Here is a 26,041-nt window from a genome sequence, read left to right on the forward strand (position 1 = left end):
CCACACCGCTGCACCTACTCCTCTTCCTCCTCCTGCTGTTGCTACCCCCCCCCCCAGCCCCCCCCCGACAGACCGCGTCTCTGCTAGCGATCCGCGACGCGAGTAGCTGCTGCGTGAGCCTCACCTCCTCTTTGCTCGACCCTCGCCGACTTCCTCGCTAACTATCAAGATTCTCGCATCGCAGCCTGTCCTCTCACCTGCTGCCGCCGCCCCCATTCCTTCCCTTCCACCCGCAAACGAGCCCCTCGCGAGCTGCGCTCGTCTTGAATAATATCCACCACAACCTTCACCATGGCCGCCGCTCCCGCAACGCAGTCGCTCAAGGTGCGCGACCCCACCGACATGCAAGCCCCCCATGCTAATCGCAGAGCAGTGTGTCGTCACAGGAGATGGTGCTGTCGGCAAGGTACGTTCACCAAAACCCACCGACACGTGCACACGCTCACTTGCCAACAGACTTGTCTGCTCATCTCTTACACGACCAACGCTTTCCCTGGAGAATACATCCCAACCGTGTATGCCCACCTCGTCCCTGCTCCACCATTCGCCCTCTGACGTGCTCCAGTTTCGACAACTACTCGGCCAATGTAATGGTCGATGGCAAGCCCATCAGCTTGGGTCTTTGGGATACTGCCGGTCAGGAGGACTACGACCGCCTCCGCCCCCTCTCCTACCCCCAGACCGACGTTTTCCTCATCTGCTTCTCCATCGTCTCGCCGCCATCGTTTGACAACGTCAAGGCAAAGGTGCGCTCGCCCGCTGTGGAGCTTGCAGCTCTAGCTTACAATTTGCATAGTGGTACCCAGAGATTGAGCACCATGCTCCCGGCGTTCCCATCATCTTGGTTGGCACCAAGCTCGACCTGCGCGACGACGAGGCCACGAGGGAGAGTCTGAGGCAGAAGAAGATGTCACCCATCCAGTACGAGCAGGCGGTCCAGATTGCCAAGGAGATCAAGGCGCACAAGTACCTAGAGTGCTCTGCGCTCACCCAGAGGAACCTCAAGAGCGTCTTTGACGAGGCCATTCGGTGAGCCTCTTGGCCCAATCTCCCCAAGAAGCCGCCCGCTAACCGTTGCAGTGCCGTGCTCAACCCGAGGCCCGCTGCCAAGCCCAAGAAGAGCAAGTGCAGCATCCTATGAGCTGCTGGTGCACGTTCGAAGAGCGACTTAGACGGCGGAGGACGTGAGTTTGTTTAGAGAACCCTGGCCGGCGTTCGACACTGCAGCCGAAGCAGGCTGATTCCCAACGCCACGCGCGTCGACGGTGCACACTACGCACCATAGCGCGACTATACACTGGGGGTCCATCGACAGCCTGCTCGGGAGCTTCATGGTTGCATCCAATCACTTTGCCTTTGAATCGAGTTCATGGTGGAGGATTAGGTGGGCAGAGCCGACGACGTGAACGCGGGATAGGATTGAAAGGAAGCGCTGCATGCCCCCACCCACAATCGAAATTCCCACCTCAGGTTTTTCTTTTTTTTTTTTTTTTCTCCTCTTTTTCTTTTGCGGTTACTTTTTGTAGATAGTGCGCCGGAGCAAAAGGGCATTCCGGGTCATCGGCAATAGTGGGTTCTCTCTGCGCTTAATTAGGCTCGAAATACTCCAGTAATTGTACAGTTCGTCAAGACATGGTGTTGTCAAAGTCAATGGATAGAGGATCGGGAGATCACTCGGCGCAGGCCATGGTTCCTGATGGACCGACTGACTCGCGGGCAGTGACGATGTTGATAAATTGCCCAGGGATGAGTGGGGAAGCCGAGAGGTGGTCGAAAAGCGTCGGGTGTTCCTGGAATCCAGAGCGAGCAGAGAGAATGGTCGACAGCGCGCGCTGATTGGCCAGGGCGAGCAGTGAGATCATGGCACCCGACGGCAGGCAGCTCCTCCACATCCGCGCCCGCCGCACATCGTGTCTTGTGGACCACCGCAACGAACTACAGTAAACCATTTGCTTCCCGCCCGACCGACGACCGCCGCCGCCGCAGGCCATGTTCCACCAAGGCGACCTCCAGAGTGGCATCTCGCTCGCGCTCCAGCAGTCCAAATCAGTAACCTGCTTCGTCACAGGTGCGTCACTTCTCAACGGCCGCCGCACGTCCCAGTTGCAATGCACGGCAGCGCAGGTCCCAATTCCATAACATCTGGTCGCGAGTGGCTGACGGAGCGATGCTGGGATAGATGAGTCGGACGAGAGCAGATTGTGGGAGGAAGAATGGCTGCATGACGACAGGGTAAGCCTCTGTCTGCACTTCCTCTTCGCCTGCTAACTTGCTGCCAGATTGCGCAGCTTCTGGCCTCGAAATCGGTGAACCTGCGCCTCGAAGCCGGAAGCGTTGAGGCCGGCTTCCTCGCTGCCTTTTGCCCCATCCACAAGGCGCCGGCGCTCATCGTCGTGCACAATGGACAGCTTCGATTGAGCCTGTTTGCCGGGGTCGAAAAAGAGGATTTCGTGTCTCAATTGGCGGCGGTGCTGGGGAATGAGGGAGTGCAAAAGGTGCATCAGAGTACACCTGGAGAGGCGCAATTGCAAGAGGAAGCTCGAGCATCAGTCACCCAAGCGTCACCATCTACGCCTGCGCAAACGACGTCTCCTCCGCCTTCGACTCCGTATACCGAACCCGCCCCTACCCCCGCCGAATCGAATACCTCGCTCACCGCGCTCCTCCCCGACAGAGCCGCACGTTTGGAAGCAGAACGACGTCGAGAAGCTGAAGCTGAAGCGGCGGCACGGAGAGAGAAGGCTGCTGGCAAGAGGAGGGCTGTCGAGGAAGAGGCAAACAAGTCGTCATCATCATCCTCCCAAATGAGCTACGCGGCGCAAGAAAGGCTGCGCAAACAGGCGCAGAAATCGGAGCTGCAGCGCATCCTGGACCGCGTCGAGGCAGACAAGCGCGACCGTCGCGAGCAGGCGGAGATGCGCCGGCGGCTGCGCGAGGCAGAGGCTACCGGCTCGCCGCATCCTGATATATCTGAGGATTCGAGGACTGCGGCGACAACAACGACGACGACGAGCTCGCGCGGCCCTGCGTCGAAAAGTGGCACCGTCTGCCTCCGCATCCTCCTCCTCGATGGCACGCAACTACGCGACTACTTCCCGCCCACATCCACGCTGGCATCCGACGTGCGGCCTCGCGTCGACGCCGCCCTATCTTCCTCGTCCTCCCCACCGCCGTACACCTTCAAACTGCTGCTCGCCCCGCAGCACCCCAACCGCCACCTCTCCGCTTCGGACGAAGCACAGCCCCTCCAAGACATCGACGACGTCGCCCCCAGCGCCACCCTCATCCTCGTCCCCGTCCGCAACGCCGCGACCGTGTCCGCATACACTGGCGCGGGAGGCGGGTATATCGGGTCTGTCTACGTAGCCCTGCTCGCCACGTATAACCTCCTCGCCTCGTTCGTTGGCACGTTTTTTGCGCCGTTTGCGCGCGGCGGGGGCGGAGGCGCGAATGCCCGGTCTTCCGAAGAGCAGAATGACAGCGCTGCAGCGGCGTCGGCGACGTCGTCGGGCCGTGATGCTGGCAGTGGGAGTGGCAGTGGGACTGGGATGGGAAGTGGGAATGGTAGTGCCGCAAAAGACACCATCCGCAATCGCGCCGCCAACTCCAATTCCCCTGCCGCCGCCGCCGCTAGCTCGTCGTGGTCAGCCAAACACATGAACGCCGCCTCTGCCTCTACCTCTGCTCGCTCGCCCGCCGGCGGCAGCAACGAGAGCAGCGGTAGCGGTCTTGACGGGCAGACTGACAATCGCGCCGCCGCTGCCGCTGGTGCTGCTTCGGGCAGTGGTAGTGGTTTGGGGAGTGGTAGTGCCAGTGGTGCCGGCAGAATCCGCACGCTGCGCGATCGCATGGGCGAAGACGACGATGAGAGACGGAATGAGTATTACAATGGTAATTCGCTTGGTTTTGAGGGCGATGATAATCAGCATCATCAAGGCGGTGCGGGTGGAGAGGGAAAGGAGTAGTGATGGGATGGGTTCGGGGTGTAATATAGCTGTAGTTGTGTCCTGAATGGATGAACGAATGGATGCATGGGCTAGATTTTCTCCTCAAGTCTCTGTCTGTGGTGTTTTATGTTGTGTTGGTGCTTCTGTGCTGTTGAGCGGCATCGTAACTTCGGCGCTGGCTGCTGTGCAGCGGGATGAGATGCTGCTGATTCTACGCGCCCCTCGCCTCCTAAACAAACAAGGGGGAGCACACCACCCAAAAGAAGTGCGATGTCGTAAAGATGCAGAAAGTTGACAAACAGACGGACAGTGCCGTCAGTAGAAAGAGGCATGTTCCTCGCCCCGCCTCGTCTGCCGTTGGGCAGTCGTCTGTGTAGACGAGAGGGGAGCAGAAGATGTCGTTTTATACGTGAGAGAGCTGGTATGTGCGTGAGGAGGATGGTCATGCGTTTTCTGAGTTCGGTTGGCTTTTATGGACTGGCTGGCTGGCATGTGCTAGGGTGTTGAACGCATGAGGTCTTCAACAGGGTGAGGAAGGAGAAGTGTTTTAAAACCCCCCTCCCTTCTCGCACACCAAACCGACTCACTGCGCAGACAACAACGGCGGCCGCTCTCCCGGATTATCGTCCGGAATACCATCCGTCCATGTGTACTGTCTGTCTGCTCTCGTGGCTCTCTCCTCCCCCTTCGACACTACCGCGGTCTCTTGTCCATCTACTCCCTCTGAGGGACAGATGATTCGTGTTGAGTGAGCTTCATCAGCGTCGCTGGACGATGCTGAGTCTCGTCTTTGCCCACTGACGATGGTGAAGGTGAGTAGCAGCACCACCACCATCAACGCCCTCACTGTCAGAAAACCAAAAACCAAGTTTTCAGTCAGTCAGTCAGTCAGTACCGTCCAGAAAGAAAAAAAAAAAAAAAAAAGACCAGAGTCACCACTTCCGGTCTGCTCATCCGCACTGTGTGTAAGAAAACTATCGGCGGCAAGAAGTGTGCGGACTGCAGTCTGAGTGAGAGGGAAGTTAGGGGTGTTGAGGGCGGGTTTTTATACCTTCTTCGCCGCTCGTAGGAGACGGGGACACATGCGCATCCTTTGACTCCATCCCCGCTCCGCCTCTCTCGTGACGGCACGGGAAAGTACAGGATAGGAACGGCGCATGTGGGAGCATGTGGACGCCGCTACATGTAGTGTGCTGGCCAAAAAAAAAAAAAAAAAAAAAAAAAAAAAAAAAAAAAACCACTCGCTTCCTCCTCAGTGACAGCGACTCTCTTGCATGGAAGAGCCTCAGCCTTGTGGTGGGTCAACTACCTTTGAAACATGTTACTCTTGCGGTTCCTTTCCACGCGGTGTTCGACCTTGTTGTGTGGTGGTTGGTTGGGTTTGGAGATTGTGTTTTTCGAATGGGCAGGCGTGTGAGATAACGGTCGTCACGCCTTTCACTTTGATGATAAGTGGCAACGTTGGATTGTAGTGGTGCAGGACATGGCGGCGTAGTGATGGCGGCGGTGCCTGAATGACGATGCAGACAGAGGATAGGTAGAGCAAGGGACAGACGCCTAGGGGAGGACTGCAAAAAGCCTCAGCCGGACAAAGTAGTATCAAGATCCCGGTGATGAGGCAGAGAAGAAAGTCGGTCTTCCAAGGCCCAACGTCTCCATATTCGCTGTATTTAGAGCGCCGTCCTTGACGAAAATCAGAGCGTCGAGTGGCTTCAGGGAGGTTTCTATACCCGCCCTACCGCCACCAGACCCCAGCCCCCGCGGATGACCACGAACACTCCCACAGCACACGCACCCCCCTTCTGTTACCGCTCAAACCTCACCTTACCCCAATCAAGCACAACACGTGCTTGCATGCGGGCGTGCGTTACCGCTTACGCTGTCGCCCTGTCCCCCTGACCAACCGTGCACGCTTGCACTTCTGCAGTATAAATCTAGGCTTTTTAGCTGTGATTGCGCCGCCAGCAAGGGCACCGGAAGTGGTGCGAGGAACGGATTCCAAGAACACAGACTGTTCGGGGGTTGTGGAGGCGCGTCCCACACAAGATATCATACTCTGCCTTCTTTGCTTCTTGGGCTGGGAGGTTGGGGGAGTGAGTGGGAGGGTTGAAGGAGGTAGGTTAGAGGGAGGATTTGGTGATGATGGTGGGTGGTGGTGTTGTGTGATGATGTTCTTCAAAAGCAGGAGACGGTGGAGATGGAGTAGCTGGCTGGCTGGCTGGCTGGCTGGCTCTGAGACGGCATCTGCCCATCGCAAAATAAGTAAGTCTGTGTTTGAGAAGCATGTCCAAGACAGTGAAACTCCTTGAACACTGGGGTTCTTCATGAGTTCTCAGTTCCACGCCACAGCGCTGGAAATACTGGGGAGTTGAGGCGAGAGAAGACGGCTTAAGTACTCCTGTAGAAATTGAACTCCTGTCAGCGCAAACTTGTCACATGCTTTTGCTGCGATGGGGCAGGGACGTCGAAGCGCAGTCAGGTATTAAGTCACGCCTAGGCTTATCCACATGCCACAATGCGCCGAGCGCGGAGGAAGGAGTGGAATGTAAAACTCCACGGTCTTACAATCGAGAGTGACAAGTCGGCTGCTTCAAAGCATCGGGTCGAGTTTGCTTCGCTGAACACTCTGGAGGCGCTCAGCGTCCATGCCACGCTGTCACTTCCGTGTTGTGCCTACCTCGCCGGGGAGGTTAGTTTTTCGAGAACAGAGGAAGAGTGTGTGGATCGCGATGGAGCATTAGCGGTACTATTCATCGTGCTCTGGCGCGATGAGACTCCATCAGCCCGCAACGCCAGAAACTGCACCTCCACTTCTTTCCTTTTTCTGGACTCCTTTCCCTGTCCCCATCGTCCTCCACAACACAAGTGAATTAAGCCCCGGGTGTTCGGAGCACAACAAGTAAGTCGAATTTGGAACTTCAGAGCAGAGGTGGAACTCCGCATCAATCGATGATCTTGCAATGAGCGCGAATCTCGAGGGCTTTTATACTCGTCGAAGCGCCGGGGCGGCAGAGTGCTCGTGCGGCGTTGCGCAGGTATAAAACCACGCTCTCCTGTCCTCTCGAGAAACGGTTGCGGTAGCTCTTCCCTCTGCGCAAAGCCGAGACTGGAACGCATGAAAAGTCAGCTTCGTGGCCAATCTGGACTTCTCTTTTGCTGGAGGAGACGCGCGGGATGGGTGGGTAGGCGAAGTGGCTGCAATCTCCTTGTCCTGAAACAGCGTCAAATCTTTATTCTCTTTTGACGGCGAGAAGGTTCATCACCCAAAAACACTACAGGGGCCGTGCTTTTCTTTTCCACTCGCTATCTCGCGCCTTCGATTCCTCGCCATTTTCGCCGTGGCAAGTGCACGACAAAGTCGAATCGAGACAGAAGTTTGATCCATGTCCCGCAGAGTGGGAAGGGATCCAAGTTGGATCCGTTTCTGTCGCAATGGCAGCGCTGGACGGAGAGACAGCAGAACCGGACGTTTTTATGCTTCTCATGCCGATGAGAGGCGCGCCGTCAGATGCACAACGGAGGCTGGGGGCCGGTGAGTGGCTCGTGTGTAGATGAAGGGGTATAAAATCTTGCCTCTCGATATTTCTTCTTTCCAACGGACAACAGAGTACCAGACTCCTCTGAAGGAAATTCGGCTCACGACATGATAATTTGGAGTAGAGCTCAAAGTCGGATGCGTCTGTCTTGGTCGTTCGCTTCTGGGGGCTAAGACGTACGTCGTGCCAGAGTCAAACCCTCATCCCTAAGCTGGGTAGCAGACGGCGTTGTCGCAAGCGCTCATCGTAACACAATGGCGCCTTTGATCCTTTGCCTTTGAAAAGTTCCTGTACGACTTGGTTTCCCAGCAGCCCGATATCTTGCCCGGAACGCATGGCGTCGGGCTGGGTGTCCTCACAAAGAGTGTGCTGTGTCTCGACTGGAAAGTCCATCTAGGGTTTGCTCCGTATCAATGGAGTTTGGCCAGAAGAGTAAAGAGAGGAGTTTACTCTGCATGCGCGCTCTGGGTCTGTACTGTGGGCAAGAGGTATAAAACCGTCCTCACTTCTACTGCTTTCTGAGATGCAGCGTAAGTTAATTTGACTTATACCGACGAGGGAAAGGCGACGTCCACACCCCCGGAAAGGCTTTACAATCCCAACACTATCTTGGTGTAGGCACGCGTTGCTAATCATTCTTCTATCTTAAACTTCCACCTGTTAGTCTAAGCAGAAAGGAGAGGCGCAATCAAGTTACCCACACGATAGTTCTCTCAACCACCTTGGCACCACCATGCACCCCACCATTCGAGCAGAATACCTCATTACTCCCTTCTCGCACCAGAACCTTCTCCCTGCTACTAGTCCCTTTTCCCACAAGCCAGCAGGAACAGTGTAGAGTCAGATTCGTAGACTTGCTGGAAGATGCGCGTAAAGTGAAGAACTAATGCTAGTCATGACAGGAGACAAACAGCGCTTCAGGAAGCTGGTTGCGCGTCCACTTGCAGGCGCTTGGATGCTCCTTGTGAAAGCATGTGTGAGTCCCTGAGGAGGGTTTGTGTGCTAGGGTGTGGTGTATAAAGGCATGTCTTCCACTTCATGTAGTGGTCAAAGAAAAAGGCCAGCTTTGCGCTTTTCAAGGACGAGGCTACTTCTGGAATCTGTACTTTTCTGGCGTCTGGCAAGGGTGTGGACTTGACGTTGAATGTAGCCCTTGTTTGAAGATCTGAGGCTAGCCAGACTCATCATTTTCTTCTGACGAAGACGAACTGTAGAGGAGTGCATTGTTGATGGACAATACAGTTCATCGGAGATCAGAAACGCAAAGGGAGTAGCAAGCATAGGCAGGGGGTTTTTTTTTTTTTTTTTTTTTTTTTTTGGGCGAAGAAAATGGAAGGGGAAAGCCATCCGGTTCCTGAATTGACAGGCCACCAAGTGCGCATGCAGAGTTCACACATCTTCAACGACCAACGACCTGGCGCAAGCAACTGGTTGGCGCAGTCAACCTGGAGTGATGAGAAACTTGTTTTACCTACCGTCGAAGTCTGAGTGTTGGTGGCACGTCGTACAAGCAGTGATGGTCAGACCACATCCGCCGACACGTTGCGCTCGCGAGACATGACGCAAAGACCTTAATACAATACTCCATCTGCACATGGCGCAGATGACAGGATGGCTTTGATCATGGGTCGATAGGACAGTGGCCTCGAGTCTGTAGTTGTTGGAACGGCTTGGCGAACTTGTCCTGGGCAGGGGATGAATCTGGAGTGTGTTGCGCTGTATTCTCGCTTACTCTGGTTTCTGATGCGGACTGGAAGAAGCGGAGACATGCATCGAGATTCGGCAATGTGTTGACGCGTAAAATGCAAAATATTACAACAGTCGTCGATTTGGAGCAATCGCGTGGGTCGAAGCGTGGATTCGGGAAAATGATCACGAAAGAACGGAATCAGGATCGATGCACCATGCCCCTGCATTGGTGGCAGGCGATCTTTTTGCGGCCAGGATCCGACGAACGTGACCAGTAGTTGATGGCAAGAATCTTATATGCATGCAACCTATCTCGAGCAGTCTGGACAACTCGGCAACTGAGTAGACGATGAAGCAGGAACTGCGGATTTTAATGCAGGAAGCATTCCTCTGGCCTGAGCCGTAGTCCACCTTACGCGCCTTCTTGGACTTGTTGGCTTTTGACAGAGCAGTCTTTTCCTTGATAGAAGTAGAGAGTTGCATCTTTTTTCGAATGCTCATCTATCTTGGGCCCTTACAAAGTGAGTTGTCCAAGGGTTGCATCTGTTGAGTCTAATGTTTTAAGCAGCGCAGAGGAGATGCTGGTGTAAGTGGACGATTTTCCGGATGATGTTCATACGCAGCCTTAAGCCTCGGTGGCAATGAGTAAGAGTTGCATCCTTCTCTCCGATGCATATCCAGACAGGGCGGCGTAGTGTTGAAAATTGGGCGTGCAGAATGAGCTAGGATGTGGAAGGCAGGTAGACCAGTGCAGGTGGAAATGCGGAGAAATGTGGAGAAGAATACTGGGAAAATGAAACGTTATCTGAACAACTTTTGCTGTCATAGGCCCCGTAGGACGCACAGTCCGGAATAGGGGTCCCGCGGGGGTGGTTTAGCAAGTAAGGCTTGGAATTGATCAATCTGGTTGAAATTGAGTTGGCCATGTACTCGCACGCTTCAAGAAGCGTACGTGTAGTCGAAGCAAACGAATTATCTTTGTAATACCGTCGGTGTGGAAAAGCAAAGCGTTGAGTTTGACGGAAATCTGACGGTGCATAACACAGTCGTACCCTTGTCGTCACTCTTCTTGAACAGGCTTGCAGTCGTTGATCACCCTCCCGTCTTGGTTGGGTAAAGGCCGAGTTCAGGAAGAGCCATAGGCCGAGGGCGAATCAAACGAAGCAAAAGCAAATCCAAGTCCGTGTTGCTGCGGACAATCCAGTGGGTGATACTAGGACCACACGCGGCGTGCGAGGTATGACGTTGCGCGAGATGCTTCATCATGAGCCTCCTTGCTTGTCGGGCTTTTTGGTGCCGACCCACAGTTCGCAAAGTTTGCCGCATGATTGGAAGAAGCCAGACATGACGGCCGAGGAGTATGCAAGAGCGTCAAAGAAAAGGCGGCATTCCAGTCTGCCAATGTTCACGTGGTCCAAGGGAACGGGGGCCATGAATTCAGAGATGACGAGATGCACGAGTAGCACCGGCGGCGGCTTGGGTTGTGGAGGGACGGGACCTGAGTCTGGGGCTCCAGTTCGGTTCTCCAGGTCTTGGGGGGGGGAGAGTGGGGAGAGCCAGCGTCGGGGAACATCAGAGCGTCGCTGATTGGGTCGGCGGGGATTCGGCGCGTCTTTGGTCTGCCCAGCCTCTCTCTCGCTTCATCATTCACTCCCCCCGTCGCATCCATCCCATTCGGCCTGCCGCAGCCACCTCCCCCCAGATGCCTCTTCCTCTCGGTCAAATTGCCCGTAAGATCCATTCCACGGCTGTGGCTGCTTCCCGAGCTGTCTCCACGGCATTGCGCTTCAGAATAGGCAGTCCCCCGGTTCACTGCCACTGACCATGGCCACAATCTTGATATGCTTCCACGCACTGCACGGTAGTGACCCACCACTGTCGAGTCCTTTTAATACGCCTGGACTTCCCCGTCTTTCTTCTTTCTGCTCTCAACCCTTTGTCTGAACTCAATTGACGTCACTTTCTTGCATCGTCTTTCCACCAACGCCATGGAGCCAGACCGTGTGCTCTCCGACAAGGAGATTAGAGGTCAAAGCGAGACTCGTACTACTCACGTCGAGACACTTCCAACCTCTTAAGTCCCCGACTTTGTTGGTGAAGATGTCTCGTACGGTCCGGGTGGCTTTCACGGCCTCATTGGGTCGCCATTTGTCTGCGGTGCTGCCTTTTTCGCCTCTCTTGGCGGCTTTTCTTTTGGGTATGTGGGATATTTGTCCCATTTGAACCACTTGCTGAACCAGGCAGATACGACCAAGGCGTCATTTCCGTCATCGACGTCATGCCTCAATTCAAAGCAAAGTACCCCGAGATCGAAAGTGGCTTTTACAAAGGCCTCATGACTGCCATGCTCGAACTCGGCGCCTTCTTGGGATGTTTCTTCATGCCCTGGCTCGCCGACAAGATTAGCCGCAAATGGGCGTTGAGCATCGTTGTCGTCATATTCTGCATCGGAGCCATTATCCAGACAGCAGCTCCCACCTACGCCGTCCTCACCTTTGGCTGCTTCTTTGGTGGAATTGGTGTTGGAACTCTGGCATTGGTAAGCCATCAGACAATGACTTTTGGATGTCGCCAACAATTCAGGGCGCACCTCTCTACATCTCAGAAATTGCCCCACCAAATCTCCGCGGTACTCTTTTCGTTCTCGAATCTGTTTCAATTGTCCTTGGTGTCGTGATTGCTTACTGGATGACTTATGGCACACAGTAAGACTGAATGATTCCTCCCTTTTGCTCTTCTAATCAGTCCCAGATATCTCGCCGGCGAAGCTTCATTCCGCCTCCCCTTTGGCCTGCAAATGGTCTGCGCCGTCTTCCTCGGCGTTGGCATTCACTTTTTCCCCTACAGTCCCCGCTGGCTTGGTCTCGTTGGCCGCGAAGAGGACTGCATCGAAAGCCTTTGCAAGCTGCGTCGCCTTCCTCGGACGGACCACCGTGTGTAAACTGAATACCAAGCCATCATGGTCGAAGTCGAATTCCAGGCGAGAATGCTGGAGAAGCGCCACCCGGGCGCCAGGGGCTTCAAGCTTGAGTTGCTGACCTGGACCGACCTCTTCAAGAAGCGCACTTGGCGCCGCACCGCGGTGGGTATGGGTGTTGCCTTTTTCCAGCAATTCTCCGGAATCAACGGGTAAGTGCTTTTCGGCATCGGCAGGCGAAAGTTGCTAACCATGACAGCTTTATCTACTACGCTCCCACCCTGTTCGCCAGCCTCGGTCAGACGGATTAAATGTCGCTCGTCCTCTCCGGTACACTCAATATTGGCCAGCTCGTCGCTGTCATAATCTGCTTCTGTATCATCGACAAGGTCGGCCGTCGGCCCCTTGCTGTTTGGGGCGGCGTCGGAATGACATTGCCGTACATTGTCATGAGCGCGCTGGTCGGCCTGTATTCGGACGACTGGGCCGCGAACAAGGCCGCCGGCTGGGCCACCACGGCCATGGCCTATTTTTACATCCTCTTGTACGGCGTTTCATACTCGCCGCTGGGCTGGGCGCTTCCCAGCGAGGTGTTCAACAACTCGACGCGCGCCAAAGGCGTGGCTCTGTCGACGGCGACGGTGTGGATCTCCAACTTCATCATTGGCGTCATTGTGCCGACCATGATTGAAGAGGCCGGCTTCGGCACGTACGTCTTCTTCGCCATCATGTGCATGCTCGCGGCCGTTTGGGCCTTCCTGCTCGTGCCCGAGACCAAGGGCAAGACGCTTGAGCAGATCGACGAGGTGTTTGGCGACGCCAGCGGCGCCGAGGAGAGGGAAGTCATGCGCGAGGTGGCGCTGAGCGGAGGCGTGCGCAGGGCTAAGGATATGTTGACGGCTGGAAAGGTGGTTGATCTGAGAGACGAGACGACTGTTTAAGCTTTGATACCCTTGCATGGTTTGGCGTTGCGTGGTAGTCTCCTGATGACGAATGACAACATGAAAACATCTTGATCACACTCTTTCGCTCTGTTCCTTTTCCCAAAGCTCTTCCACTATCTTCCTTACGACTTCAATGTCCCGTGGTCCAACGCGACAGCACCCACCGATCCACCTGGCGCCCGCATCCCACCACTCTCTCAGTCTCTCTTCCAAGCTCGCGCCTTGTGACTTGTCGCCTTTCCACACCTTGGCCTCTGCATCCCACACCTCGCCGCTGTTGGGATAGCAGAGCAGCGTCTTGGTCGTATGCTTCCTCAACAGCCTGAGGGCCAGGGAGACCAGGTCCTGCGGCACGCAATTGACACCAACCGCAACGAAATGGCTCGACGCCTCAACAATCTCGCACACAGCAGACAACGGCGTGCCATCGCAGAGCGTGACATCGCCGTCCCCCGCCCCCCTCTTGACCGACAGAGCAACCCATGCCGTGACATCGCTCGCCGCAAACTCGTCTTCCGCCAGCAACTCGACCAACGCCGCCACCTCCTCGCCATTCGGCAGCGTCTCCAGCGCCAACACATCGACGCCCTCCTCCAGCAACACACGCACCCGCTCGCGATGAAAGTCCTTAAACTCCTTTCGCGACAGCGCGTACTCCCCCGTGTACTCGCTGCCATCCGCCAAAAACGCACCATACGGCCCGACGCTGCCGGCAACGTAGCCCGGCCTGCTCTGCCCGAGTCCCGCTTCCTGTGCGTCGTCCAGCGCTCCGCGCACCGCGGCGACGCTGCCGCTGACGACGTCGCGCAGGCTGCAGTCGTAGCCTTCTTGCGCCAGCCCGCCTGCGCTGGCTTGGTAGCTTGCTGTCGTGCCGACTTGCGCGCCGTGCCTGAAGAAGGCGGCGTGGGCGGCGCGGACGGTGGCGGGCGCTGTGAGAAGGGCGGCGGCGCTCCAGAGACGCGTTTGTAGTGGCAGCGAGAAGGGTGGGGCTTCGAGTGTTGTTGCGAGCCCGCCGTCTAGGATGAGGGGGTGCGAGGGGGAGGGTGGTGTTGGCATGGTGGGTTGTTGTTGGTTGGTGGAATGGTGGTTGAGTGGCAGTGGTGCGTTTGGTGTTCTCGTGGTGGTTGAAGCGTCCGATTCTTTCCCTTTCTCTTTGGTCCTTGGGATCTCTGATCCTGCTCTTTGCTTGGGTTGCGCTCTCAAACCGTCACGGTACTTCGATGAGCCGAGTCAAAGAATATCGTCGGGCACAAGTGCGCCTCAACTATGCCGCGCAGTAGCCCCAATGCCGCGCGCAGTCGTAAAAACGAAGAAATCCAAACGATCAATAGCAATTGCAAGCTTTTCGGGTGAACGTTTTCCAAGCCAAACCGACAAAATCGTCGCAATCGCCGTTCTGTCATGACGTTGAGAGCAGACGGTCGACGCGTGGGCGCATCGAAATTTTGGCGGGCTAGCGGAGCTTTTCGTGGCCGGTCTGCACGCGCGCTCATGTAGCGCGACCGGCAAGGATATACCTGACGCGCGTCGCGGGACCTCTTTCGCTCACACCCACCCACCCCCTGGCGATATCGACCCCTGATTCTGCAGTCATTGCGCGAGTGCGATTAGATGCTTGGAAAAGATGGAATTGGAGTGTGGGAATGAATGGTGGCGACATGAGGCGAAAAGGTCCGGTTCCCATGTCCAGCAAACCCATCATCCATCTCCCCAATTCTTGGCCACCCCCTGTCCTAACTCCTCGCCAGCACCGCAGCAACCCTTATCTTTGAGCATCCGCCTTCCCATAGCATCCAAGTTCCCTTCGTACTCGCTTCCCACAAAAAAAAAGCACGCTCCCACGTCCAGGCGGCCCGTGCACGGTCCTCATCCCCGTCTCCGTCTCCACCCACCCTCGACACACCGAAACGCCAAAAAAATCTTCACCACAACCTGAACACCAGGATTCCTATCGTGTAGACGGAATAATAACCTCTGGATCCGCCGGGAATTGAACCCGGGACCTCTCCCATGCTATTCTAGCGCAATCAGAAGCTTCCTATAGAGGAGAGCTGTTGATGTTGCTAAGGGAGTGTCATACCCCTAGACCACAGACCCGACGGTTGGTGTTAGTTGTTGGAGGACTTTCATGGAGGCGAGTAAGAGCGTTTATGACTAGAACAATGCAGGAGTTTAGGGGGCGTTAGGAAGCGCAACAAGCCCCCTAGGAAGCCTGACGGGCCCCTAGAGCGGCGCGGGAGTGCAGGGAGAGAAGATGGAGGATTTGAGCGTGAGATTCGCGTAGAATGTGTGTTGGAGGCTGATTTCAATTGCTGTATGGCCTGGAATCATGAAGTTAGCGGTGCACTGTACATGGCGGACTTGAGAAAATGCTAACACCACACATTGGTTCTATGGCCCCAAGGTATGAAGCTCCCATGGTAACATCAGTTCTCCTTCTAGACCGTCTTGAAAGAGCTTCTACTGGGACTCCACTTCGTGGGTTGATTGATTGATTGATTGATTGATTGTTTTACGTCTCGCTGGAGCCGATTGGCTATCCAAGACGGAGTTATCTACAGGGGATGCCGCGTACGTCTGTGTTTGTGTAGGGATGCCCGGCTGAAGAGTCTCGTACAACAAGGAAAGTTTCTCGGTGCTATGTCGTGCAGGGGTAGTCCAGGTGGATAGTTCGTCCGGATCTCTCTTTTGGCGAGGGGGGGTCGAAAAGAACTCCACTTTGTGGGAACCGTACCACATTACTTAGTATTTTGATATACCTATTCTAGTTGTCCACTTTAGCGCATGTCACCATGGGATCACCATGCCTGGAGCTTTAATTTATTTTGAAGCTACTTAGAAGTGTAGGGATGCGATCGATCCATCAAGCGCGATGAAAAATCCAAGTGTCATGCGTTGCAAGCACCGCCTCGACTGCGCCCATGAAATGGATTTGTCGCAGAAAACCAAACGAGATGCTTGCAGAGCATGGCCGAGATTCTTTTTTACTCCTTCTCTTGTTGTTTTCCAAAACTGCCGAGCTTCTCATCGGTGTCAATCTTCTAGAAGTGTCGCGTCAGCACTCACGTCGGCGTCAAGCTGGCGCCTATGCTCCGCAAGACGTAAAGTTTACTTTCAGGGGAGCTCAAGAGTTACAGAACTGCACCATTAGTAGTTAGTTAGTCAGGTGGCACGTGCCCCAGACGTCTATTTAGTCGTCTACTTGGGCGTCACGTACACAAACAACCATACACTCATGTCCCATTCTACGTTTTCGTAATGTCAGGTGCAAAAGAGCATGGAAAAGTTAATTCATCGAGGGTTGAAGCAAAGTGGCCGTTGTGCCGTCTGCAGCAAAACGGCGACTAAGTCGTATTGAACGTCACCCGCCGAGACAAATATTAGTTCGACTCCACCCAGACTCCCAATCCGCCGCCCTTTTACTTCATGCACCTTTCCCCTCTCTTTTCAAGGCACAAACTCTGAGTGTGTCTTCCATCGTTCCTCTCTCAAGCGCCTTTGCTTCGCAAAGGCTTGCATCGGAGCGCGGCCACAAGCCGTTGATATCGGCGTCGGATCTCCACCAACACGGCCAACACCACTACAATCTGCCCGTCGGCACGCGTGCTGTCACGCGTTCTACAGTGGTAAGCAACAGCCTGAAGCACATTTTGCCTGCTCCCCTGCGTCGCTCAACCTCTCGCTTGCTCTGAACAACCGCTTCCAGCAACATCTGGGCTGAGGTGCTTAAGGGTTTCGCGCTCTTTGCTTGCCGCGCGGCTCGTCTTCAACTTCTGCGTTACTCTACTTCTGAGGTTGCCTTCCTCCTGACGCGCCTCACGTTCAGCACACTTGAACTCTTGCGTCGTTCTACCTAGCTTCGCCCTCATCACTTCTGCGCTGCTCTGCTGTCCAGCTTGGTGCCCACAAATTGGAGGTGCAGCTCTTTCTTGGTTATCGAGGTAAGAATACTCTTCTAGCGAGATGTTGACTTAGATGGAGCGAGGTTTGGCTGACCAGTTGGCGTAGCGAGAGGCACACACACTTCGAGACTCTGTGCGCTTGAGACCGGTCTTTCAAACACACATCACATCATATTTGGTCTACTCAAAGGCAACATGGCAGAATCAAACGGTCAGAAGACGTCGTCGCTCGCGCATCCAGTTGGATCGCAGTGCCACATCCCTACGCGAGAGGTGCTGATGCGCACCCTTGACCCTTACCAGTTGGCCTGTATGGCGATGTCAGGAGTTCTCAGCGACGAAATCCTCGATGACGAGGATATAATGAGCAACATCTGGTTCCGCACTGGCCCGCATCTTACATGGCCTTATCACCACGGTCCAACCAGTACCATTGGCAAAGGTTGCACTCATCAGATGACGATTTGGGACGAGGGGGTCAAAACTATCGACCCCCTCCACTACTTCTGGCTGAGCCACACAGGATGCTTGGACCTGTTCTACACGGCTTTGCCTCGCTCGACCTACGCCTACTGGATTGCTGCCACCGTTGCGCCCTGGCATCTTCCTGCTTCCTTCTACGAGCTGCATGGCTTGGATCCTGAGACAATTTACCAGCATCCCCCCACCTACAGCCACGATCGTGGATACTGGAGGAAGATGTTCGACCGGCTGCGCAAGCATGACTTCCCCGACTGTGACCACGGCCACCTTGAGACGGACGGTCGTGAGGACCCGGAAGTTGCGGCGACATCCGACGGCGAGGATGAAGACGTCCATGATCAAGACGAATTCATTGACCGTGGCAATGCTACCGCAGTCTAGCAGCACAACTACGTCTTCCGTCTATCGGTAACGCCTTGTGCCATTGCTTGGCTTGGTGGATACTGGGCATCAGATGGGAAACTCGCCATTCGAAGCACCCTTTGCTGCGGGTGCTTCCGATTCACTTTTGCAACTTGCCTTTCGGAAAGGAACGCCGACAACTGATTGAAAAATCAATCAAAAACGGTACGCGATCGAACTCTCACAGGACGTGCTCCACGCAAGAAAGCTGACGATTATCCAGGTTTTCCAGCACAATGATCTCCAACTCGAGACACTGCCGGCGCGCGTGTCGTCAAAAAATGGAAAGACACATGTGAAAAAAAAAAAAAAAAAAACCAGCAAAGCGAAAAACACCAAAAAAAAAAAAGTTTGTAAAACAATGCTCGAGAGATTGGGATACGGACACAAATTCAAAGACCACAAAGCGGGTCGGGGCTTTGTTTTCAGATACCCTTCAAAGGCACAGACACTGCCAGATAAGGGCAGGTTGCGGTGGAATCAACGGCAGAGAAACAAGACCCTCAGTCAATGAAAATTCTGTTTTCTACTTTTTCAATGCCATGCGTGACACTGCTAAGAAAGACCAGAACAATCCTGGGGAAAATTAGGCACACATCGACGCCATTTGCTTGTGGATGCCACGTCTGACGCTCACCAAGAAGGGTGAAAAGAACGAAAAGGAGACTACCTAGATCGTCTCGCAATAGCAGTGTTCTGAGAGAAAAATTGAGCTTCTGATTCTCTATGCTGTCGTGGATGTTAGCTCTCTAGGCTCATTTGTGGTAGCGTATGACTGCTCCTGAGCTCTGTCTGTAGCAGTGATTGAATGCTCCACGGATGAATGTACTTACATTATCAGGTTTGATCCCTGATTTCGAAACTTACCTTGATAGAAACTTGAACCACTAATAAAGGGGGACATCTCTACTAGAATTAGAAGGAGTGACGAAGCTTGAACTTGTTGTTCACAGGCTTGAGTCTCTTCCCTGGAGTGCCGTGTCCAAACGGAATTGACACCCGCCGCCATCTGCTGGAGTCGTCGATCGGCCGGTCTGTGCACTGGTGCACCTGTGCCGTTGTGGTTTTGTGGTGGTGTCGTTTTGGTCAGCCTCTGTCATCTGAATTTCAGACGGAACCCGCATCTTCACGCCATCGTGAATTCAGATCACCAAAACGCAACACTTCAGTCTTTCTTGGATCACAGAACGATTCAGTGCTGAAGTTTACTTTTGGCCGGTCTGTGCATCAGTGCTCTTGCGCCGTCGAGCCTTTTTTGGTGGTGGTGTCGTCTTTTGTCGTCTGAAGTTCAGACGGAATCAGCATCTTCACGCCATTGTGAATTCAGATCGCCAAAACGCAACACTTCGGTCTGCCTTGGCTTACAGCGCGATTCAGCCTTTCTTACAGCTTGCATCCTTTCAAGGTAAGTCAGCTCTACTTTCTCTTCCATCTGGATGCGTTGAGCTCACTGTAACGCAGTCAAAAACTCTCCGGTCATGACTCCTCGCGAGCCACCTCCAATGATGGCGAAGCATAACGAGCGGCGCCCCTCGATCATGGCAATGAGCCATGAGCAGCAATACCAGCAGAGCCAGAAGGAACATAACCGGCAGAACGAAATGAGTATCATGCCATTCGATCCTCGCCGTCGAATCCCAGCCAACCCGACGCCCCTTCAACGCCCGCGTCAGTCTCTCGCGCAGATCGCCAACCCACTCGCAATCCACGTCGACAAACCAGTCCCGTCCTCGAACTTCAACGAGCCGCCCAACATCGTCCGCATCTGCGACCTCAAGCACCTGCAAAAGCCGTACCGCGTAACAACCCTGCTCTGCGGCTACCTAGGCCTGCCACACACACACCAGCTGATGAACATCCTCCACTCTTGCGAGATCTTCCTGCGCCAGTTCCTCGCCGCCGAAGATAGGAAGTGGTTTCCGGTCGAAGACGAGCGTTCTGCAGGTCCGCCGGCGCGTTGGGTGCACAGGCACATCTTCCACCTGTTCTTCCCCGTCAACGGCTGGAGCGGCGAGTGCATCAAATTTGCCATCGTCCGCCGGCGCATCGGTCTTCATCGCCTGCCCGTCATTGCGGATTTGAGGGTCGATGTGACGGACGAGAGCGAGCTGCTGTTCGGCGAGGACGAACTGCCGCTCATCGGACAAGCCATCGGCATTGTGCAGCTCATGGCGCGCACGCCGTACTTGTTCAGGAACTGCACCAACATTGGACCGGGTGCGACGGGCGAGCCAACTTTTGATGCTGAGGACATACATCGCGCGCTGTGTTTGTTGCGCTTTGCGAGGAAGCAGATGTTCAAGCACATGCAGCGCCAGGTTGCTTTGCCGATTCACTATGCGTATCCGCAGACGCAGCCCGAGTTAATGGAGGGAACCGGAGATGACGACAACGGCGACGAAAACATGGGCCTGGATGAGGACGAGGCGGTAGCGAAGTCTCCATCGTCTCAGGGATCCATGGTCGCCAACACCGCCAACCGCAAGAAGCGCTCCAGGACCGTCGCTCCAGTCGGTCGCCAGCAGCCCCGCAACTTCAGCTACAGGGGCCTCAACCAAGACACGCGCCAGGCGGCCAACGTCATGGAGTCCTTCGTTTCGCGCGCGGAGGACGAGATTCTGTGGCGCGCCCACCAGCAGACGTTTGAGAGGATGCTCGGTCCCATGACGCGCTCGCTCCAGGCTTTGCAGGAGCAGGTCAACACGCTGACGCGCGCTCATGAGGCCTCCCAGGCGCAGTACGACACGTTGCAGCGCTCTAAACAGGCCCTGCACGCGGAGAGCGCTGCGTTGGAGGAGAGGGTGGGCAGGCTTGAGAAGTTCTCCAGGGGATTGATTGAGGAGGAGAAGACTATGGCGGCGGCAGAGGCACTTGTGTTGCTCAAGACGGGACGTTTTTGATGGTTGGAGGAGAAGGAGGAGGAGGAGGTATTTGGGTGGAAGCGTGGTCGTGTGTGGGGTCTGTATTGTCATTGGAGTAGCTTTGTTGATTGATGTTTACCTGTTCTTGAGCTTTCAGATGCACATGACCTGGAAGCGTTCGTCCGCGCCGATGTCACGCATACCACGTGCCAGGCTCCATGTGCCGCTACGCCAATCTTCTTAAGTCCCGTCAGATCAGGCAGATAGTTTGTAGTCCAGCCGCAATCTCCCACTGGCTACACTGCACCTCCACTCTTGGAGGAGAACAACCCGAGAATGCAGTTCGTAAGACTACTCTTTTCCCTTCGTTTTGCTTCGATTCATTCTGTCTTTGCTCAAGTCACTTCCCGCGAAAGATCTCAATGCAGACTCCACATCATGCACAGACGCTGAGGCGCTGCTCCATCGCATGATAGCGGTACTAGTTGGACAGATGCTGAAAAAGGGGCAAGAGGACTCTCGACACGCCCGAGAGGCGGTCACAATGGGAAGACTTGATCGTTTCGATGAACGAGTAAATGCCGAACTTGATGGCTTGTCGTTGAAGCGAAGGAGCAGTGCAATGGTCGGCTCATCTAGCAAGACTTTCGCCATTGTATATCTAATCATCAGGCGCTTTACAGGTCAATCAAGTGCTGCAGAGGCCTAGAGGGCTTGCGCTCAGTCTTTGACTTGTGATGTTGCGCCGCTCCGCTGTCCACGTGGGAGGCTAGCCTACAAAGGGGGCCTCAATCCAGTCTCCTGTCAGTATTACGTGTAAAAGATCTGCCAGTGTAAGGTCTGGATGCCGCATTCAAGATGCTCCGGTCTCTAGCAGAGCCTGTTCATTTCAAGTCCCTACAGACTGGGTTTGTGCCGTCGTTGTCTTTCCATTCGCTGAGACGGCTGACTTTGGTTTACGGCCACCGCAGCCATGTTGGCAATATCTACTTCTTCTTCTTCTTTTTTGTTGATTCATCATTACGCGACCATGGCGCTGCGGTTCTTCGCAGGAAAATGGCGTTGAAGCACACGACCAAATGTTGTGTGGAATCCAGCGGTACAAGCGCTTGGGACAATGCGAAGGCAGAGGTCCGCCGCTCAGAGAAACAAGTGCAGTGACCCCAGTGGGCCTCATTTTCATCTGACTGGGAGGGCCCAGGCTTCTTGGGCTGTTGCTGCAAAGGATCCAGCGACAATGAGGTGATTTTATACGCGACTCTGGACCTCGAGACTGAGTGGGAGGCTTTGGCCAACGTCACGAGTCTGGACTCTATGACGACCATCGGGGCGTATATATGTGCGTCTTATGAGGAAGAGGAAGTAACCTCAAGTCCAGCTCATATGTGAAGCTTGTGAGTTACGCGGGGCATTGACCTCTGAAAATCATGTCAGTTACGTTCTTGCGGTAGTAAACCGCCCAATTCTTTCGCTCAAACACCCTCTGAACAAACCGGGCTACCGGATGCACCGGCAAAGGAATTAGGAGATCTTGAACTGCGCCGGTGTGGTCATCCAACTCCATTCCCTTTTTATGAATTTGCCCTCTCGCGTCGGGTCCTTTTCTTCTCCCGAATCCGACTTCACTGGAGGCAAGGGGGAAGCATCAGCGACTTTTAAAGATCGTCACCAAAATCTCTCATCGAAGAGTTGCATCAGTGTCTTCTGACGCTGCGCCACAGCAGCGCGACCCCTGACGGAAGACCCCCTGGCACTCTGCAGCGTGGTGATTCCTGGGTCTGCGCAATGAGCAGGAACGCAAGTAGCAACCTTTTTGGCTGCCTCCTGACCGCGGCCAAGTATTCCTGCGTGTTTTGCGCCTGACTGAACGACAGGAGAGCTGCGCAGCTTGCTTGGATCGCTCCACAGCCGATGAAGCGTAGTCTTTTATACACATCAAAAAGAGCAGGCCACATGCAAGGCCCGCCACACGACACCACGGAGGGCACATGGCTTGCTTCTGACTCGACGGACAAGAGCCCGTGGGTGACAACTCACACACGGGGCGCGGCTCGGCTCGTGTGTCGTTCGATGGTGTATAAAGTCTGCTGAGTTCCAGGCTCTAGAAGCTTGACAGCGCGGTCCAACCTTTCTGAACGTGGACTCCTCAGATACACACCACACACTTTCGGTGTCTTTGAGATGGTTAAAATAGCTCGCGACTGGCTGTTTTTTTGTGTTTGCAAGATTCACTTTGGTTGTTTTCTGCGTTCTGCGTCGGTCTTACTTCGCTGCGGGTGGGAAGCAGTCAAGACGGCGAACATGACTGCTTCATGATGACAATGATTTCCATTTCACAGCCGCGCAGTCCTGCAGCATCATGTCAAATTGATGCCCCCCGGCCAATCCAGAAAGTGGTCGAACAATCTTGATGTGGCCGTCATGAAAGAAATATCCGCTTTGCCGCGACGCCACGGCCAAGACTCGCCCGAAGTGCTGTGTTTTTGGCTTTTCAAGTCGCAGCCACACCAGTCATATAACCGGCTATTAGGTCTTCTTGGAGGAGGAGGACGCGCCGCCGAACCTGTGAATGAAGGAGAGAAGCAGGGTCAAGCTGGGAGTTTTATACCCTTTCTTAGCGCAGCATAGCAGAGTGTGCGCTCAAGACACTGTCACGGTAGCGCATGATTCTAGAACCGCTGACTTACTCCTATCTAGCGCGTCAGATGCGCGGGATGAATGTGACTGTTAACCTCATGGTGCTCCGAGATCGGAGGTGTCTCGAATTTAAAAACACGGCGTCTCTTGCGTATACACCTGGACTTGCTTCAAGCGCCGGCGAAGGGATATGCTTGGGCAAAAAGTGCACCAAATTCAACACTTGTGGGCCGCCTTCCAACTCTTTCAGCACTCCTGGGGTACTGGAAGGATGTTGGCTGATGGTTTGGCAGGAACCATGGATCCTCGTGTGCAAGATACTTGCGACGAAAAAGCGAACCATCATCATTCGGCAATTTTGAAGACTGAGCTCTCAGCGAAATGGCATAGGCTGACTTCTTCGTTGTTGAAGCATCCGTGACCATGGGTTCTAGGAGTGACGTTTGAATGCTCTCTGTGTCCGGCACGCGGAGGCCTGCTTCAAAAATTCCCTTGGTTTTGAATGCTGTCCGGCAGTCCGACATGGTCGTTGCAATTTTACATGGCGTTGAAGCGTCGTCGTTGGAAACAAGACACCAAGAAGCCAAAACGAGGGCGTCGATTACCGGAGACTTGGAATCTGGGATATACGACTCCCTCATTCTTCTCCTTATTTGCAAGCGTTAACAACACTTGCACGAATCTCCTAGTTACTATGAGGTAGCAGACTCTCCAACAGTCCATCGGGCGATCTCTCCAACGAGCAAGGCACGAGCAAAGTGCTGCCACGGCACCAGTCCCACACCGCACCAGCAGATCTCCAGCGCCGTCCCGACACCCGTCGGCTACTGCGCTCATCTTCTGCCAAGATCAGCCCCGAATTCTTCGCCGCTTCGGTTAGGGGTCAGATCACGCCAGTCGGCGAACGAGTGGGTCCAGCATCGAGCATCAGGCGTAACAGCGAAGCCAATCCTTCCGGAGGGAGTTGGCAGCTCGCGGTCGGGTCAACGGTGAAGAGGTTTCGTACCGGGTACGAGGGTACGGCGCAAAAACAATAGGAGAAATTTGAAACGCGGTGGCAATGGGGTTGAGTGGAGACGACTCGAACGAGGCACGGGAAGGACGGTAGATGTGCGACGGGGGCGGTCGTGCTAAGATCGTCATGATCCGTAGCGGCGGTTTGAGAATCGGAGAATCGAAGAATCACCAAGCCGAGAAAGCGTGTATTGGTTTCCAGGTCCATGGTACGATGACAAAATTTCGGCTTGGTGTCGTCTTGACTGCGGCCTGTTTTCATTGGGCACATCCGCTAGATTGGCCTCTGGTAGTGAATCGATTGAGGGATAAAAAAGGTCCAGGAGGTCCACTTTTCCTTTGGCATATTTATGCCCGGTGAACCAGACTTGCTGCATGAAGCCCAGCACAGCGCCTCCTCCAGAAATGTTTGCCCTGAGACATTTGTCTTTCAAATGCAGTTGACGGGTAGGGCATTACGATACCTCCTTTTGCTGAACAACCTCGGCTCTGGTGTCGCCCTTCAGCCCAAGGCTCCCTGGACTTGAACGACAAGGCCCCAATGCTGTACTGAAAGTATTATGCTCAAAAGGGGATCTCTGTCCAGTCGAATTCCTTAAGCCAGTCCCGAAGGGGCAGTCTGCCCATGCCATGTCCGAGTTTCGAGTGAGGAGGGCCCTTGGTCGTCCGTCGCCCGGCAGCATGCACAGCGCACCAAGACTCATCCTAGGCTATTTTTTCTACAGGTCAAGCACCTGATTCTGTGGCTCCGCATCTCTTTGGGTCCTGGTCCAGCCCTTTGGTTTAGCGGAGGATCGCCGTTGAGGATCTGCCCGTCGAGACGAGCTTGTGCTGACCACAGCCTTCAAACGGCTGACTTGACACCTCCACAGTGCTTGTCAAAGAGAACCAGGGTGGTGCCCGAAATGCAACTGCACTCAAGGATCATTCCTTCACTTCCGTAGATAAAGTCAGGGAGCTGTAGTTCTCCAACAATGCGACGCCCAAGGAGCAGTCGTTCACCATTGCGGACAGGTCAAGGGAGGAATTTTTTTTTTTTTTCCCTCGGCAGTCACTGTGCCTCAAAGACGTTTTTCAACGAGGCAGCTGGCAAACTTTTTCCCCCGGATTATGATGGAATGGCGCGTGGACGTTTCTTCAGGATGATTCCGTCGGCTTCATCGGTTCGACCGGGCTGAATGTCGAATTGTGGCCATTTAACGTGTGTGGCTGCGATGAATATTACGACGTGAGAAGGCTAACATGAAGAGGGCGTTTTCTGTGGGCCATTCATGCAGGCTGCCAGCAGATCTCAGAAACAGCCATCCTGGGTCTTGGCCAAAGAAAGGGAGCGTCGACGGTCTGGGAAATGCTGTGCCGCGAACGCCTCTGAGCAGGATGTGTGGCTCTTGAAAAGCAGAGTCGGACATGCCGAAAGACACAGCCGCACTCTCACGGCTTCCATCAGGGTAATGATGTTCAGTTGGGGACCCCACCTTGCCGACGAAGCCAGAGATGGGTAGGTGCGTGATGTGTGACGACACGCATGGTTGGCCTCGGAGATCACCAACCAGAGACGGCGTGGGCTGTGAGCTGCCAAAATTCTGGCTCCAACGGTGTGTAATACGATTACGGAGGATTCATTCGTGGCCTGCTGGACTCCGCTTTGGCTTCAAGTTGATTGAGTGGTCATTGTTTTGGTTGCACTTTGCTGCAAACACAAGGACTTT

The 26,041-nt window shown here is 54.5% G+C and overlaps 7 protein-coding genes and 1 non-coding gene across 8 annotated transcripts; 5 read left to right on the forward strand and 3 right to left on the reverse strand.

Moving 5' to 3' along the window:
• Positions 1 to 291: 291 nt before the first annotated feature.
• Positions 292 to 1,141, forward strand: IWZ02DRAFT_384426 (putative Rho GTPase Rac; the record flags this gene model as incomplete). Its single annotated transcript, XM_066765338.1, has 6 exons — positions 292 to 324; positions 374 to 406; positions 457 to 515; positions 566 to 746; positions 797 to 1,029; positions 1,081 to 1,141. 6 exons carry the CDS (start codon positions 292 to 294, stop codon positions 1,139 to 1,141), a joined length of 600 nt encoding a protein of 199 aa, XP_066619274.1.
• Positions 1,142 to 1,900: 759 nt separating this feature from the next.
• Positions 1,901 to 4,053, forward strand: IWZ02DRAFT_460934 (uncharacterized protein). The gene is made up of 3 exons (XM_066768185.1): positions 1,901 to 2,068; positions 2,180 to 2,232; positions 2,280 to 4,053. The coding sequence occupies exons 1-3, from the start codon at positions 1,990 to 1,992 to the stop codon at positions 3,963 to 3,965; spliced, it is 1,818 nt and encodes a 605-aa protein (XP_066619275.1). The 5' UTR covers positions 1,901 to 1,989; the 3' UTR covers positions 3,966 to 4,053.
• Positions 4,054 to 4,500: 447 nt separating this feature from the next.
• IWZ02DRAFT_460938 (uncharacterized protein) lies at positions 4,501 to 4,947 on the reverse strand. Its single transcript, XM_066768186.1, has one exon. The coding sequence runs from the start codon at positions 4,780 to 4,782 to the stop codon at positions 4,531 to 4,533; it is 252 nt and encodes an 83-aa protein (XP_066619276.1). The 5' UTR covers positions 4,783 to 4,947; the 3' UTR covers positions 4,501 to 4,530.
• Positions 4,948 to 11,160: 6,213 nt separating this feature from the next.
• On the forward strand, positions 11,161 to 13,030 carry IWZ02DRAFT_436194 (general substrate transporter; the record flags this gene model as incomplete). Its single annotated transcript, XM_066766508.1, has 8 exons — positions 11,161 to 11,200; positions 11,252 to 11,369; positions 11,417 to 11,711; positions 11,756 to 11,877; positions 11,918 to 12,105; positions 12,127 to 12,301; positions 12,326 to 12,386; positions 12,440 to 13,030. The coding sequence occupies 8 exons, from the start codon at positions 11,161 to 11,163 to the stop codon at positions 13,028 to 13,030; spliced, it is 1,590 nt and encodes a 529-aa protein (XP_066619277.1).
• A 75-nt stretch (positions 13,031 to 13,105) lies between these two features.
• Positions 13,106 to 14,548, reverse strand: IWZ02DRAFT_508340 (homocysteine S-methyltransferase; the record flags this gene model as incomplete). Its single annotated transcript, XM_066770441.1, has 1 exon — positions 13,106 to 14,548. The coding sequence occupies exon 1, from the start codon at positions 14,087 to 14,089 to the stop codon at positions 13,106 to 13,108; it is 984 nt and encodes a 327-aa protein (XP_066619278.1). The 5' UTR covers positions 14,090 to 14,548.
• A 460-nt stretch (positions 14,549 to 15,008) lies between these two features.
• Positions 15,009 to 15,130, reverse strand: IWZ02DRAFT_t108. The gene has a single exon. It is a non-coding gene; the product is annotated as a tRNA-Ala (tRNA).
• A 2,000-nt stretch (positions 15,131 to 17,130) lies between these two features.
• Positions 17,131 to 17,799, forward strand: IWZ02DRAFT_436196 (uncharacterized protein; the record flags this gene model as incomplete). The annotated part of the gene is made up of 1 exon (XM_066766509.1): positions 17,131 to 17,799. One exon carries the CDS (start codon positions 17,131 to 17,133, stop codon positions 17,797 to 17,799), a length of 669 nt encoding a protein of 222 aa, XP_066619279.1.
• Positions 17,800 to 18,997: 1,198 nt separating this feature from the next.
• On the forward strand, positions 18,998 to 20,799 carry IWZ02DRAFT_460947 (uncharacterized protein). The gene is made up of 2 exons (XM_066768187.1): positions 18,998 to 19,217; positions 19,272 to 20,799. Exon 2 carries the CDS (start codon positions 19,299 to 19,301, stop codon positions 20,718 to 20,720), a length of 1,422 nt encoding a protein of 473 aa, XP_066619280.1. The 5' UTR covers positions 18,998 to 19,217; positions 19,272 to 19,298; the 3' UTR covers positions 20,721 to 20,799.
• The last annotated feature ends 5,242 nt before the right edge of the window (positions 20,800 to 26,041 follow it).

The sequence above is a fragment of the Phyllosticta citriasiana genome (assembly GCF_038021145.1).
Source record: "Phyllosticta citriasiana strain CBS 120426 chromosome Unknown IWZ02scaffold_14, whole genome shotgun sequence".
Taxonomy (NCBI): Eukaryota; Fungi; Ascomycota; class Dothideomycetes; order Botryosphaeriales; family Phyllostictaceae; genus Phyllosticta; species Phyllosticta citriasiana.

Bases quoted from the DNA above. Each gene is read 5' to 3' on its own strand.
- IWZ02DRAFT_460934 (XM_066768185.1), top strand. From the start codon at position 1,990: ATGTTCCACCAAGGCGACCTCCAGAGTGGCATCTCGCTCGCGCTCCAG. The intron at 2,069-2,179 runs GTGCGTCACTTC...ATGCTGGGATAG, and splicing joins AGTAACCTGCTTCGTCACAG to ATGAGTCGGACGAGAGCAGA. The intron at 2,233-2,279 runs GTAAGCCTCTGT...ACTTGCTGCCAG, and splicing joins AATGGCTGCATGACGACAGG to ATTGCGCAGCTTCTGGCCTC.
- IWZ02DRAFT_460947 (XM_066768187.1), top strand. From the start codon at position 19,299: ATGACTCCTCGCGAGCCACCTCCAATGATGGCGAAGCATAACGAGCGG.
- IWZ02DRAFT_460938 (XM_066768186.1), bottom strand. From the start codon at position 4,782: ATGGTGGTGGTGCTGCTACTCACCTTCACCATCGTCAGTGGGCAAAGA.